The sequence below is a fragment of the Podarcis tiliguerta genome (genome assembly GCF_965153285.1).
Source record: "Podarcis tiliguerta genome assembly, chromosome: 2".
Classification (NCBI taxonomy): domain Eukaryota; kingdom Metazoa; phylum Chordata; class Lepidosauria; order Squamata; family Lacertidae; genus Podarcis; species Podarcis tiliguerta.
This window is the reverse complement of record NC_139535.1, coordinates 5,578,232-5,592,897: the sequence shown is the minus strand read 5'-3', so window position 1 is coordinate 5,592,897 and position 14,666 is coordinate 5,578,232. Positions and strand designations below refer to the sequence as shown.

At 46.8% G+C, this 14,666-nt stretch overlaps 1 protein-coding gene across 1 annotated transcript in view; it reads left to right on the top strand.

Moving 5' to 3' along the window:
* Positions 1 to 14,666, top strand: part of LOC310672905 (uncharacterized protein) — a 36,381-nt gene that overhangs the window by 3,425 nt on the left and 18,290 nt on the right. Inside the window, exons 2-5 of the mRNA XM_083430558.1 lie at positions 2,535 to 2,810; positions 6,112 to 6,375; positions 11,246 to 11,564; positions 12,249 to 12,320. Coding sequence (XP_083286684.1) covers positions 2,535 to 2,810; positions 6,112 to 6,375; positions 11,246 to 11,564; positions 12,249 to 12,320 — 931 coding nt within the window. The remainder of the gene's footprint in view (positions 1 to 2,534; positions 2,811 to 6,111; positions 6,376 to 11,245; positions 11,565 to 12,248; positions 12,321 to 14,666) is intronic.

Sequence of the window (14,666 nt, the reverse complement as noted above, 5' to 3'; positions counted from 1 at the left end):
TTCTGCACCTCCTACATTAAATGCTATTTCTTGAAGCTTGTGGCATAAAAAAGGCTTCTTAACTTTTCAGGTGTCACAAGACTCTCTTTCCTCTTTGGCACGTTTCACTTTCCAGGGTTAGTTGGATAGGCTCCAAATTTGGGGTGGGTGGGAACAATGCAAGTTGTAGTTTTAAAGTTGTGACTTTTAAAGTTTTAAAGTTTTTTAAAGTTTTAAAGTTGTAATTTTAAAGTTGTGTTTTAAACCTCCCCTCCCTGAGTCCTCTGCCCCTGGCATGTTGCAGTCTTGATAACAAACACAACTGCACCCACCTGGTACAGCGACATTAGGTGTAGTTTGGCTCTTAATTTGAAGGGAAAACAGCAGATCGGCAGAATAAAAAACAGGAAATGTCGAACCTTCCCCCGCACCACAATCTCCGCCTCGGAACCACGTCTTCAAGCTGAGCTTTCCAGCGACAATACCGAGCTGAAAACTTCTGCTTTGTGTTTTTCCTTGCGCAATATCCGTTTGGGGCAAACAAAGAGGACTAGAAAGTTTGTCACTATTTTGTGACATTTTAGTTGGTGGTCAAGCAAAATGTGCAGAAAACAGACGGCTGAATAAAAGGCATTGCCCAGCATTGCAGTGCTAACATCTCTAATATTATTCATTTTAGATTCTTTTTCCCCCCAGAGAAGGGACCCAAAGCAACTTGCAAAGCGCTATGGCCTTCAAAATAAAGCACAAAAGAACTGCTCTTGGTCATTGGACTCAACTGACATTTGGTTTTTTTTTACTTTTGATGTGATTCTGCCAATTTTCTTGCATGTGTGCTGTCCACGGTGATATTTTTTATTAGAGAGTGTATGGAACTGCAAGGAACATGCACACGCCCACACGTGAATTATGGCTAAAATACAATGTTGCCTCGCAAGACGAAATTAATCCGTTCCGCGAGTCTCTTCGTCTAGTGGTTTTTTCGTCTTGTGAAGCAACCCTATTAGCGGCTTAGCGCTATTAGCGGTTATTAGCAGCTATTAGCGGCTATTAAAGGTTTAAGGGATTAGCGGATTAGCTGCTAAAAGGCTATTAGCAGCTTAGTGCCTTAGAAAAAGGGGGTGGGGAGCGAAAAAAATCTCAAGACTCGCAAGACATTTTCGTCTTGCGAAGTGAGCCCATAGGGAAATTCGTCCTGCGAAGCGCATCGAAAAACGGAAAACCCTTTCGTCTAGCGGGTTTTCTGTCTTGCGAGGCATTCGTCTTGCGGGGTACCACTGTACTGCATTTCTTCAAGTCAGCAAAGAGTGACAGCATTGATCGTTCAGGGTTTGAGCTCCATGTTGGATTCATGGATCATAGAATCATAGAATCGTAGAGTTGGAAGGGGCCCCAAAGGTCATTTAGTCCAACTCACTGCAATGCAGGAATCTCAACTAAAGCATCCATGACAGAAGGCCCTCCAACCTCCACTTAAAAACCTCCAAGGAAAGAGAGTCCACCAGCTCCCGAGAGAGACTGTCCCACTGTCAGACAGCTCTTACTGTCAGAAAGTTCTTCCTGATATTTAGTCAGAATCTCTTTTATTTAAACTTGAAGCCATTGGTTTGAGTCCTACCCTCCTGAGCTGGAGAAAACAAGCTCGCTCCATCTTCCACGTGATAGCCCTTGAGATATTTGAAGATGGCTCTCCTATCTCCTCTCAGTCTCCTCTTTTCCAGGCTACTCAGCTCCTTCAACCATTCCTCATAAGGCTTGGCTTCTAGACCCTTGATCATCTTAGTTGCCCTCCTCTGTGTGGGATGTGAAACACAAGAGCAGTCAAGTACAACATTCCTAGAGTGAACATGTTTACACATGGGGAGGAATGCTTGTCCAGCCAGCAGGTAAACTTCCTGTTTCCTTCTGGGCTGGGACAGACTTCCTCTGCATGTGACTAGAGGTGGGCGTGGCCTCACCTGTGCAGGTAACGACAAAAGCACAGTGCAGGACAGCCATCTTTCTCTCCATGACTACTTTCGTCGAAGAAGCAACATCTGATTAGCCAAAGATGCTCTCTTGGCCTCCAGCCAAGAGAAGACAAAGGGACTGTCTCCTTATGGGATAGTTTCCAGGTGTATGTTACTTTTCTAAGCTAAATCTGCCTTCTGGGATCCGATTGTGAACATAAACTTATTTTATAGAAGACTGTGTCATGTCTTATCTTTTATGAGGGAATAAGGGGAAAAAACCAGAACGGTTATTATAGAGGCTTTAGCAAGCCTGAGCAAACGCATCCGCCGTGAGTTTAAAAGGGGGAATGTTACTCTGCTAAATTGTGAACTTGTTTACACAAGTTGGAAAGGCTATAATCAAACAATATAACCTCTCCTGCATCCCTGATCATTCCCACACTCTGCGCATGTTCTAGCTCGTCAACATCCTTCCTAAATACTTAGAAATCTTTAGCTGAGCTTCCTGCATTGCCGGGGGTTGGACTAAATTGCCCTTAGAGATACCTTCATTTTGTGATTCTACTGGAGCCCTAATTCTGCCCCCTCTGTCTTCCTTTCCAGGCTCCTCCTCGCACTCCTTGCGCTATTTCTACACGAGGGTGTCTGAGCCTGGCCAGGGGCTGCCCCAGTTCACCGCTCAGGGGTCCGTTGATGACCACATCTTCATTCAGTACGACAGTGACAGGAAAAGAGCCCTTCCTCAGGTGCCCTGGGTCCAGAAGGTGGGGCAGGACTACCCCCATTACTGGGACCATATGACCCAGATCTTTCGGGACGCTGAGGAAGTCTTCCGGGTCGTTCTGGAGAGTGTGCAGCGTGACCACGAGCAGAGCACAGGTGAGTGGGTGCTGCAAGGGGCAGCGAGTCCCCCTCCCCAATATTTATCCCTCCCCTGGCCAGGAAATGGGGAGAAGGGGGAGGACAACTGGGAGAAAAGGAAGGAGGAGCTCTGTTCTGCACAGAAGCTCCTTCTCCCTCCATGCACCAAGCAGTTTGACGGTAACCTTAGCAGCACTCAAGTGACCTCCCTGGGGTGAAAGTCTGGGCAAATGTGTCTGGAGGTCCTGTTCTGCTCAGACGTCAAGACCCCCCTCTCAGCCTTGCTGACGTGCTCCAAAGAAAAGCAGAGCAAAACGTTTGGTACCAACTGAGCCGCAGGAGTTGCCCGAAGGAGGCGTACAAGGCGCCATCCAACCATAGCTGTCAACTTACAGATTTGAAAATAAGAGACCAGCAGCCTTGAAAATAAGGGACCAGCAGCCAAAATAAGGGATTTTAGTCAACCAGTTAAAAGGGACCAGATAATTTGGGAGAGCGGCGCCGGTTTTTAGCCCTTCGTTTCCAGAGGTTGCTGCTCAAGACACCAGCCGATGAAACACTGCAATTAAATAACTACAAGCAACAACCACTTTTCGCACAAAATGAAGTCCAAGCTACGAAGATGCTGCTGCAGTTCTGTATCTTTTCTCTCGTGCTCCATCTTCAGCTCTCAATTCCATCAGGTGGGGCGGGAGGAGGGGGGGGGAATAGCGCCCGAAGTAAACCCGCAGATCAGACCATCTATGCTAGTCTACCACTACAAATCTATGGGAGAAGTGCTTGCGGTCCTTCCCTTGTAGCCCTTGGAACACCTGCCCGCGCCTCCGCCTCTTCCTCCTCTCTCTGAACTGCTTTCTCTATGGTTGCCCTCGCTCTCCTCTCAAGGCTCCTCATCAATTCATAGACCATGCCAGGCTGCCCATCTCATTCGGGTCCTTCGGCGGCACAGCCGCAGTACGGCCTAGCAGGAGCGGTGGTAACGGGCAGAGGGGAGGCCCCAGGCAGAGACGCCCAGTTCGGTGGCCGTGAGGAGGATGGCGGCAGAAGGGCCTGAGGCTCCCACCAGTCCCGGTGGGGAGGGGTTCCTGGGGGCTGAGGCTGGTGAGAGGAGGCCAGAGGGGGGCGGGCCGGGCAGCCAAGCAACACAGTTGGAGCCTCCCTCCCCCCTAGCCGGCAGGGAGGGAGGGAGAGGAGCTGCTTCCTTTGAAACCCGGGAAATTTAAGGGACATCCATCAATAAGGGACAGCAGCGGGACACGGCGCTGGGATAAGGGATTGTCCCTCCAAATAAGGGACGCTTGACAGCTATGCACCCAACCATCCTCGGGCCTCCACTCTGGATTTATGTAGAGTTTGCTCCTGAGAGCCTTTTCTTCTCCTGAAGGTATCCCACAAGTCAGCAGAGGTTTAGGATCAGAGTTTTCCTTCTCCTCGATGGTCTCCCTTCCCTGGTGGACGATTCCCATCTGCCCCTCACTTCTCTCTGCGACATGTGCAGAAACTGCCTTATTTACGGCTGGCCCCACATCTGGCCTCATCTGCTCGATCCACTGGGCCTGTCTTTGCATGCAGGGGAAGCCCCTATTTACACTTGCCCCTAAATCCCACCGAAACCAAAGGGACTTGCGTCTGCGTAAACAAGCACAGCCATACCTCGGGTTAAATATGCTCCAGGTTGAGCGACCTGGAAGTAACAGAACGTGTTACTTCCGGGTTTCGCCGCTTGCGCATGCGCAGACGCTCAAAATGACATCACACGCATGCACGGAAGCGGCGGATTGCGACCCCCACACACGCAGTCGCAGGTTGTGTTCGCTTCAGGATGCGAACGGGGCCCCGGAGCAGATCCTGTTCGCATCCAGAGGTACCACTGTACATAGGATTGCACTGTCGGAACTTGAGTGACATTAAACTTGGAGGTAAACAGAAAATGTTCATTGCTTTCCATGGGAAAAAAATGACCTGTTTTCAATCCTCAACATCACCAAGTAGGGATGAAAGAGATTCCTGCCTGAAAGCAACTACAAGTAAAAACTTGGTGCTGATGATGCTTAGCTAGAGGAACCAACAGTGGGGTGGGAGGGAGTTGTGTAGCCCCAGGAGCTGAGTCAGCTGTTGATGGGTGGGAGCCACCACTGAGAAGGCCCTCTGCCTGGTTCCCTGTAACCTCACTTCTTTCAGTGAGGAAACCGCCAGAAGGCCCTTGGCGCTGGAATCATAGTTGGAGGGGACCCTGAGGGTCTTCTAGTCCAACCCCCTGCAATGCAGGGATCTTTTGCCCGCCGTAGGACTTGAACCCACAACCCTGAGATTAAGAGTCTCACGCTCTACCGACTGAGCTATCCAGTCTGCCTCTTCTTCCTCGAGGTTAAAAATAATCAAATCTTGGATTTAAATAAACATTCACATTATCAGCATCAGAAAATGTTTAGAAGATAGTAAAATACGATGGTGTATTTACTTTTATTTTTATGTTTTTAGGTTTGATGTTATGTTATTAATAACTTTCTCTGTTAAGAGATAGCAAAGTGGGTGAAAATAGAAACAAACCAGAAGCACAAGGGGAGGGAGGGAGGAATATACAGTGGTGCCTCGCAAGACGAAATTAATTCGTTCCGCGAGTTTTTTCGTTGTGCGAGTTTTTTCGTCTTGCGAAGCACCACTGCATTTAAACACTGACAACGGCGGGGAGGGGCGGGGAGAAACAGGACAGCTGCTGCAGCCGGTACCTCAGACTCACCCGCGCGTTGTGGCCACCGCGCGACGCGGCTGCTGGAGGGCGGCGGGGCTCAGGAGCGCGACTCTGGCTGCAACGCTGGCTGCTGGCGGCAGCGGCTCTCTGAGGGGAGCGCGCGAGGGGATGGGCAGCGGCGCGAGGCAGCCGGAAGGTCGGCCGTCAGCCGGAAGGTGGGAGGGAGCCGGAGGAGCGGGGAAGCATGCGTGCGTGCGCGCAGTGACCGTCGCCATGACACGAGAGGCAGGGCCCTTTCGTCTAGCGAAGCAAGCCCTTAGGAAAATCCGTCTTGCGAAGCACCTCAGAAAACGAAAAGCCCTTTCGTCTAGCGAGTTTTTCGTCTGCCGAGGCATTCGTCTTGCGGGGTACCACTGTATAGTAAATGTTAAGAATTTGAGATGTATGTAATGAATGAAAAAGAAAAATGAATATTTTTAAAAAACAAATAAACAAATAAACATAATAAGAATAATAAGAATAATAATATCTTTGCCGAACCTCTTCTGTGGATCTGTGGGGGTTTCACCTGCCCGGGTCCCCCGACCTCACTCCCCTGTCCCACTGACCTCTTGCCCCTTCTCCCAGGCCTGCACACCTGGCAGGTCAGGTACGGCTGCGAGCTGAGCCAAGAGGGGCGCCAAGGAGCGTACGAGCTGGAAGCCTACGATGGGACGCTCTACCCCGACCTTGACCTGGAGTCTCTCTCCTGGATGGCAGTCGAGAGAGGAGCCCAGGTGAACCGGACTGGAAACCAGACGGTCTCTGTGATGGCTTACGTGGGGAAGGAGGACTGCATTGCGTGGCTGCGGAGATACCTGGACTACGGGAAGGAGGCTCTGCTGAGGACAGGTGGGTGTTTGCGTGAGGGCAGGTGCAGGGAGATGGGAACAAGACTTGTGATGGGTTGGGTGGGTGTGCTGAAATTCCTCCATATTCTACCCAGCATAAACCCATCCTAGACCGCACTGCAAAGCTGATGGGAGCCAAGAGCTGCCTAATAATAATAATAATAATAATAATAACAACAACAACAACAACAACAGCCTGGGGGTGGCGGAGAGGACACACTTCTAAAATATTTATCCCGATCTTTTGAAATAAATAAAGAATCTCAGGAACCAAGAGGACAAAAACTTTTAAAAAGAATGGGGAAGGGGGAGAGAATATAATTTATTTAGCAGACTGTTGCAAGCAGATGAAAACATTAGCAGGAATTTAATCTCACTTATAATGTAACAAATACTATAAAATATAGATTATAGAAAAATATGCACTTGTAAATGTTGACAATAGGACCCATGGAGGGGATGGGGGGGAGATCTTGAGATTCAGAGTAATCTCTATATATGGATACACATCTGGAATGTTATAATTTTATATTTGTAAAATCAAATAAAAATGATATTTAAAAATGGAATAAATAAAGAACGCAAGCATAGTGGAGACAGGCCTGACCAAATTTTCCGCTTGAAAGGGTATAAATCTCTCTTCTTAATGTTGAGAACCTTCAGGCTGGATATATCAGAACATGTGCAGACTGCCACACCTTTGAATTATCCTCTCTGCACCACCCCGCCATTAAATACAAGCCTCGGCCCTATGGAAAGTCATAAAAACACCAACAATGTGTTTTATGGCTTCACGTCTTCCTGAAATTCTTGCTGGACCTGCTGGTTAACTCTTATGTGGCCTCCATTCCAAGGAGTTGAGGCCTTTTGTACCTCATGTGGAACATTATTGTAGTCACCCAATGATTCATGTTTTGCCAGATATGTAAAATTTCCTGTAAAATTGGCTAGAGAAAAAACTGAGATCACTTACTTTCTGTGCCTTGGCAATAAGCTGCAACCACATGCATATGCTCAGACACCATTACTTTGATTTTGTACTTTTGTAGCTTGGATAGTAGTTATAAACCTGTCTTAATTTTGCTTCATTTTGCTACTGTAATTGCTGCTTTGAGACCTTGGTTATGTAAGTAAACACTGCTTTTATTTCTTCACAAAACAATGTGTGTATGATTGCTTTTAAGTGGGGGAGAAGAGGCATAATACAGTGGTACCTTGGTTCTCAAACTTAATCCGTTCCAGAAGTCCGTTCCAAAAGCAAGGCGCGCTTTCCCATAGAAAGTAATGCAAAATGGATTAATTCGTTCCAGACTTTTAAAAACAGCCCCTAAAGTAGCAATTTAACATGAATTTTATTATGTAAAGACCATTGATCCATAAAATGAAAGCAGTAAACAATGTACTGCAGTCACACAATCAATCAATCAATCAATCAATCAGTAGCTGAACTGGGTTCCACACAGTCACAAAAACCAAACAAAAAAGCCACAGAAAACCGCAAAATAAATCACAAAAACAGACATACCTCAGCGTAACATTCAAAATGTAAGTGTGGCACTCAAATCAGAAGCGTAACACTCAAAACGGAGCACATTCGGCTTCTGAAAAAAGTTTGCAAACCGGAAACTTCCAGGTATGCAGCATTCGGGTTCCATTCGAGAACCAAGGTACCACTGTACCAAGAAAATCCAGTCTGCCTGAAAGCATCCTGAATTATTGTTTCTAGAAGGTTAAAGCATCCCTGTCTTAGCTTCTAAGTTTAAATTGGCAAAGGATGGTACTCTGCTGATCTCACTCACATGAGCGAGGGAGGATAATAACTAAACTACCATAGATACTCGAGTATAAACCAACCCGAATACAGTGGTGCCTCGCAAGATGAAATTAATTCATTCTGCGAGTTTTTTCGTCTTGTGAATTTTTCGTCTTGCGAAGCACGGTTTCCCATAGGAATGCATTGACGGTTTTCAGAAAAAGGCGCAAGACGTTATCGTCTTGCGAAGCAAGCCCATAGGGAAATTCGTCTTGCGAAGCAACTAAAAAAACAAAAAACTCTTTCGTCTTGCAAGTTTTTCATCTTGCGAGGCATTCGTCTTGCGAGGTACCACTGTATAAGTCGAGGCACCTAATTTTAGCACAAAAAACTGGGAAAACATTGACTCGAGTATAAGCTGGTTGACCACACCACAAACCTGCAGCGCAGCACCTTTCCCAACCACGGCTCCTGTGCCTGCCCTTGTGAGAGGCGGAGGCGGCTGTACCAGTGATGAGAAAGGGCTCCTTTCAGGCCACTCGTCCCTCCGCCGCCACCGCCCGCCTCACTCAAGTATAAGCCAAGGGGGGCTTTTTCAGCATAAAAAATGTGCTGGAAAAGTCGGCTTATACTCAAGTATATACGGTATATATCCTGTCCTATTGTTTAAATCCATTCCTACACCTCATGGGGACCTCTCAGGGCAGGCAGGAGGACTATGAAGGAGTTCTGTCTTTTCTAGAGCTGCTTGGTTCCCACATCCCCGGCCCTTAAATTCATAAAGTGTGAGGGGAAATGAAGGTGGAAAAGTCTTGGAGCACAAAAAGCTGCAAGTCCAGCATTTGCTCTATGGAAGGCCAGAACTAGGAGCTGCGCTTGGAGGAATCTGAACCAATTCAGCCACTGAATTGGAACGGATGACGTTTGCCCCTTGACCAACAGGAAGGACACTGGGAGAGACTCACGACCGCCAGCCTCTCAAGATGCAAAGGAAGAGATCCTGGTGCTTGGAGGTTCTTCTCGTTTTGGGACACTTTATTGGTTTATTTATTTATTTCTAGTTTTCAAATTTATACATTTAACTAATTTTATAATCATTTTGACATTTCAAAACTTGACTTCCTTTCCCCCTCTTTCTGCGGTTTTTAAGAGAGCCAGTGTGGGGTAGTGGTTAAGAGCGGTAGTCACGTAATCTGGGTAACTGGGTTCGCGTCTCCGCTCCTCCACATGCAGCTGCTGGGTGACCTTGGGCCAGTCACAGTCTCTCAGCCCCACTCACCTCACAGAGTGTTTGTTGTGGGGGAGGAAGGGAAAGGAGAATGTTAGCCGCTTTGAGACTCCTTAAAGGGAGTGAAAGGCGGGATATCAAATCCAAACTCTTCTTCTTCTTCTTCTTCTTCTTAATATCCTCTGCCTATCCAAATTAACTTAATTTGCTCACTTATTCATCTTTTTTTACAAATATACTCTTATAAAACTGCAGGTTATTACAATAATCCTCCCAACTGTTTGCAATTTATCCATAAATATTCAACAAACCATTTCCATTATTTTATAAAAGATTTATTATCTAGTTTCCTTATTCTTCTGATAAGTTTCACCATTTCTGCACATTCCTTAAGTTTTTGCATCCGTTCTTCCTTTGCTGGGACTTCTGCTTCTTCCCATTTTGGGGCAAGTAACCTTCTTGCTGCTGTAATCACATACAGGAATAAGTTTCTAGACATTTTAGGTAGTTCTGTCCCTATAACTTCCAAAAGAAAAGCTTCTGGGTTTTTTTTTTACAAAGGTTATTTTAAACATTCTTTTCAATTCATTAGATATCATTTCCCAGTAAGCTTACTACAAGACCACCACATATGATAAAAAGAACCTTCTTTCTCTTTACATTTCCAACATTTGTTTGATTTAGATTTATACATTTTTGCCAGTTCACTTGGTGTTAGATACCAATGACATATCATTTTCATATCATTTTCTCTTAAATCATAACATGCTGTAGATTTTATATCCATATTCCACAATCATCCCCATGCTTCTATGTCTATATTATGACCAATATCTATTGCCCAATGTATCATTGAGGATTTTACTTGCTCATCCTTTACATTTCCAACACTTATTTGCTTTAGATTTATACATTTATACTCGGTGTTAGATACCACCGATATATCACTTTCATATCATTTTCTCTTAGACCATAACATGTTGTAAATTTTATATCCTGTTGGTACTAAAGGGTTAAGAGGTAAGAAGTCGCTCTAATCACTGAGCAGCTGGAAGTCATTAAGCATCCAGGAATGTGAGTTAGTTTGTATAAATAGTCAGTTCACCCGTGTGTTCTTCCCTTTCCCCGCCCTCTTCTTTTTGACCTGACTCGCAGACTCAGTTTGTGGCCATGGGCGTGTTTGCTGATATGAGTTAAGTTTAGAGTAAGGTTTTCTTTATGCCGGAGATAAAAGCATGTGTGCTTTATCGCCAGGGTTTTTCTTTTGTAAATAAAGTTATTTTTCCTGAGTTCCAAAGTGCTTGCTCCAGGATTCTTCATTGAAAAGTACTGACTCTCCTGCCTTCCTTCTACCGCTGCATGAAATTCTCTGCTGAGATAAGATTTATGGCGTTGGAAGCGCACTGGACGTTTATTTAACATTAAACTAATTAAAATTTAATGGACATATCCATATTCCACAAGTTCTTAGTCAAATACAAGAACCATCAAACATTTCTGGCGAGACATTCAGACATTGCCATATCCCATATATTTTCTGATATCTTCAGGGGTATTTCAGACTGTTTCTTCCATTCATGCTGTGGTCAGTAAGGAGCCTACAACTTTGCTGTGGTGCAGGGTAGAGCCTAAGTCCATGTCCAAAGATAATAGGGCTGGGGCAGGATTTGGAGAAAGGGATTGACCTGTAATTGCGGATATAATGGGGAATACCCTATTCCAAAAGTTTTTAACATGGGGGCATTTCCGCCAAATGTGAATAAATGAACCAAGTTTTCCACAACCCTTCCAACATAAAGGGAAAAGGGAGGGATTGGTTTTTGCCAGCCTGACAGGAGTGTGGGGACATTTGAGGAGGACACGGCCTGCTTGCTTCTGTCATTTCCGCAGAGCCTCCTGTCGTGAAGGTGACAAGTAAGGAGGACTCCAAAGGGCCGGCCACCCTCGTCTGCCGAGTTTACGGCTTCTACCCGAAGGAGATCAATGCCTACTGGAGGAAAGACGGAGAGGTCTGGGTGCAGGATACCTTCCGCAGAGTCGCCGCCCCCAATTCGGACGGGACCTACCATGCCGTGCTCGGTATTAAAACCAGCCCCAGGGAGAGGAAACATTTCCGGTGCCACGTGGAGCACGAAGCCCTGCCGAAACACCTGGATGTGGCCTGGCAGGAGCCTGGTGAGAGGCAGCAGGGAGCAAAGGCTTATGGGAGGTGAATTTTCACCCGGGGAAGGAAGAGGGGAGCGAGGGAGTGAGCAGCGTCACAGCTGATATTGACAGCCTCCAGTTGGAGACAAACGTTTCCTATTTGCTGAGATGATTGAGGTCTCGTGCAAGCCTTGAGAGGTGATGAGATGGAGGGGGGCTCTTTCTTAGATGATGATGATAATTTATTATTTATATCCCATCCATTCGGCTGGGTTTCCCAACAGAATATTTCAAATGTGATAAAGCATCAAACATTAAAAACTTCCCCAAAGAGGGCTGCCTTCAGATGTCTTCTAAAAGTCAAGATCGTTGCTTATTTCCTTGACATCCAATGGGAGGGCGTTCCACAGGGTGGGCGCCACTACCGAGAAGGCCCTCTGCCTGGTTTCCTGTAACCTTACTTCTCTCAGCGAGGGAACCACCAGAAGGCCCTCGGAGCTGGACCTCAGTGTCCGGGCAGAGCAATGGGGGTGGAGACGCTCCTTCAGGTATACTGGGCCGAGGCCATTTAGGGCTTTAAAGGTCAACACCAACACTTTGAACTGTGCTCAGAAACGTACTGGTTACCTCCCCGAACCCCTCTGGATTTCACGAGCTCCCAAGTCCTGTGGCCTCCCCCATAAGAGGATCTTTTTTTGTTCTGGGTTTCCCGTCAATCATTTTTCTCTTTTCTTCTGTTCAACTTCAGTGTTCAACAGCTGGCTCATTCTGTGCATCGTGGGGCCTGTAGTCCTAGTGGTCGGCATCTCCATAGGCATCAGTAAGTACCACGTACCCTCTAAGTGTCCCGATTTTCTGAGGACAGTCCCAGAATTCCGAAAGCCACCCCAGCCTCTGATTGGATCACAGAATGTCCCGATTTTCCCTGCCGGTGCTGCTGCCACCAAGCCTGGCTAGGAGGATTAGCCGAGGGAGCATCCCATAGCCTCTCTGTGGCCTCTCCATGGCTGCCACTGCCAGCCTCCTCCCATGGGCAGCTCATCGTGGCTGCTGGAGAGCGGGCAAGGAGGAGAGAATCTGCCACCGCCAAGGCACAGCCCTGCGCATGATGCTCCAGCCCTTAAGGGCAGATAAGAGCGAAGGGTCCCACAGAGGAACTTACACTCTTCAGACAAAAACATCCTGAAGTTCCCAGGCCACAGAGAGGTTAGGCTGGTCTCAACTAGGGCCAGGGCCTTTTCAGTACTGGCCCCGACTTGGTGGAACGTTCTGTCACAAGAGACTAGGGCCCTGCAGGACTTGACATCTTTCCACAGGGCCTGCAAGACAGAGCTGTTCCACCAGGCCTTTGGCCAGGGCACAGCCTGACTCCCTCCCTCAGCAATCTTCACAGAACTTTAGCCTAATGGTTGCCATCAATTTGATTTGAATTAATTTTATAATGAAATTATTTTAGAATGTTGTACTATTTAATTGTTGTTAGCCGCCCTGAGCCCGGCTTCGGCTGGGGAGGGCGGGATATAATTAAAATTTATTATTATTATTATTATTATTATTATTATTATTATTATTATTATTATTTATTATAGGGCACACCGCCCATGGGCAGTAAATCATTCAAAAAATAAAATTGAATCTATAACCCACTTGTTTGACTAGGTCTCACAACTGTTCACAGTTAAGCTCTTTCCTTGTGAAAGAAAACTTTTCTCGTTGTTCCTTTTCATTTGGCCACTTAAAATGTAGGGGGTCTCTGTGACTTTGGGGCTTTGCAAGCCTTGGCTGTGCGCCCTCCCTTGTGACAAGTGAAACTCATAATTTGATTCTCTCTCTGCAGAGATGTGGCAAAGACGCTAAGCTGCACCAAGTAAGTGAGATGTCCCTCTTTGCGAGTTTTTCCTCCGGCATAGAACGGGCCCAGGGTGGGACACGGGCATAAGGGAGGATTTGTTCAGGGCGTGTGGGGTGCCTGTGTGAACTTGAAACAGCAGAAGGTCACAGTAAAACTGGAGACAGAAAATAAAATACCGAATTTTTCGCTCTATAAGACGCACCAGACCACAAGACGCACCTAATTTTTGGAGGAGGAAAACAAGAAAAAATTATTCTGAATCTCAGAAGCCAGAACAGCAAGAGGGATCACTGTGCAGTGAAAGCAGCAATCCCTCTTGCTGTTCTGGCTTCTGGGATAGCTGCGCAGCCTGCATTCTCTCCATAAGACGCATACACATTTCCCCTTACTTTTTAGGAGGGGAAAAGTGAGTCTTATAGAGCAAAAAATACGGTACATCTAACAGAAAGGTAATGGCAGCTAAACCTCCCAGAAAACAGAAACTTACATTAAGGGGAAATTGAGAGGAGCAATTCACGGGGCAATTCACAGTATTCTGTCCTTCACCAGAAGCAGTGAAAACAGACCTTCTGCTGGCCTGTATGTCTGAAATCGCCTCTGCAAAGTATTTGGCTCAGCCCTACTCGTGCCAATGCCCTACTGCTGGCTTCCCCAACCTGGTGCCCTCCAAATGCTTTTGGCACAGCCAGTGAGGCCAACAGGGAGAGATGAAGGGAGTGTGAGTCTTTAGCAGCTTTAAGCAATGTTTATCCAGTCTACAAGGGACAGGCTGGAGTTGCTGTTGGATCCATCCATCGACCTCTGATGATTTCGAAGGATTGGGTCCAGCATCACTTTAGCTGTGTGTGCTTGCCGGTATCCTGCGACAGAGTGAGCTCCTGTTGCTCTGTCCCAGCTCCTGCCAACCTAGCAGTTCAAAAGCATGTCAGTGCGAGTAGATAAATAGGTACCACTGCGGCGGGAAGATAAACAGCATTTCCGTGCGCTCTGGTTTCCATCACGGTGTCCTGTTGTGCCAGAAGTGGTTTAGTCATGCTGGCCACATGACCTGGAAAGCTGTCTGTGGACAAACGGCTGCTCCCTCACCCTCAAAGTGAGATGAGCACCACACTCCATAGTCGCCTTTGACTCGACTTAACTGTCCAGGGGTCCTTTACCTTTACCTATAGGTTGTCTGATGGAGGGAAATGTATAGAAACCAGTGGTATGTATGTAATTGCATGTCATGCTATGCAGCAAAGGGAGCTCCATTGCTCTGGAGCAAAGCGCAGGAGGCCAACGCTTCTGATGTGTTGGTTGGGTAGCGCCCCCCAC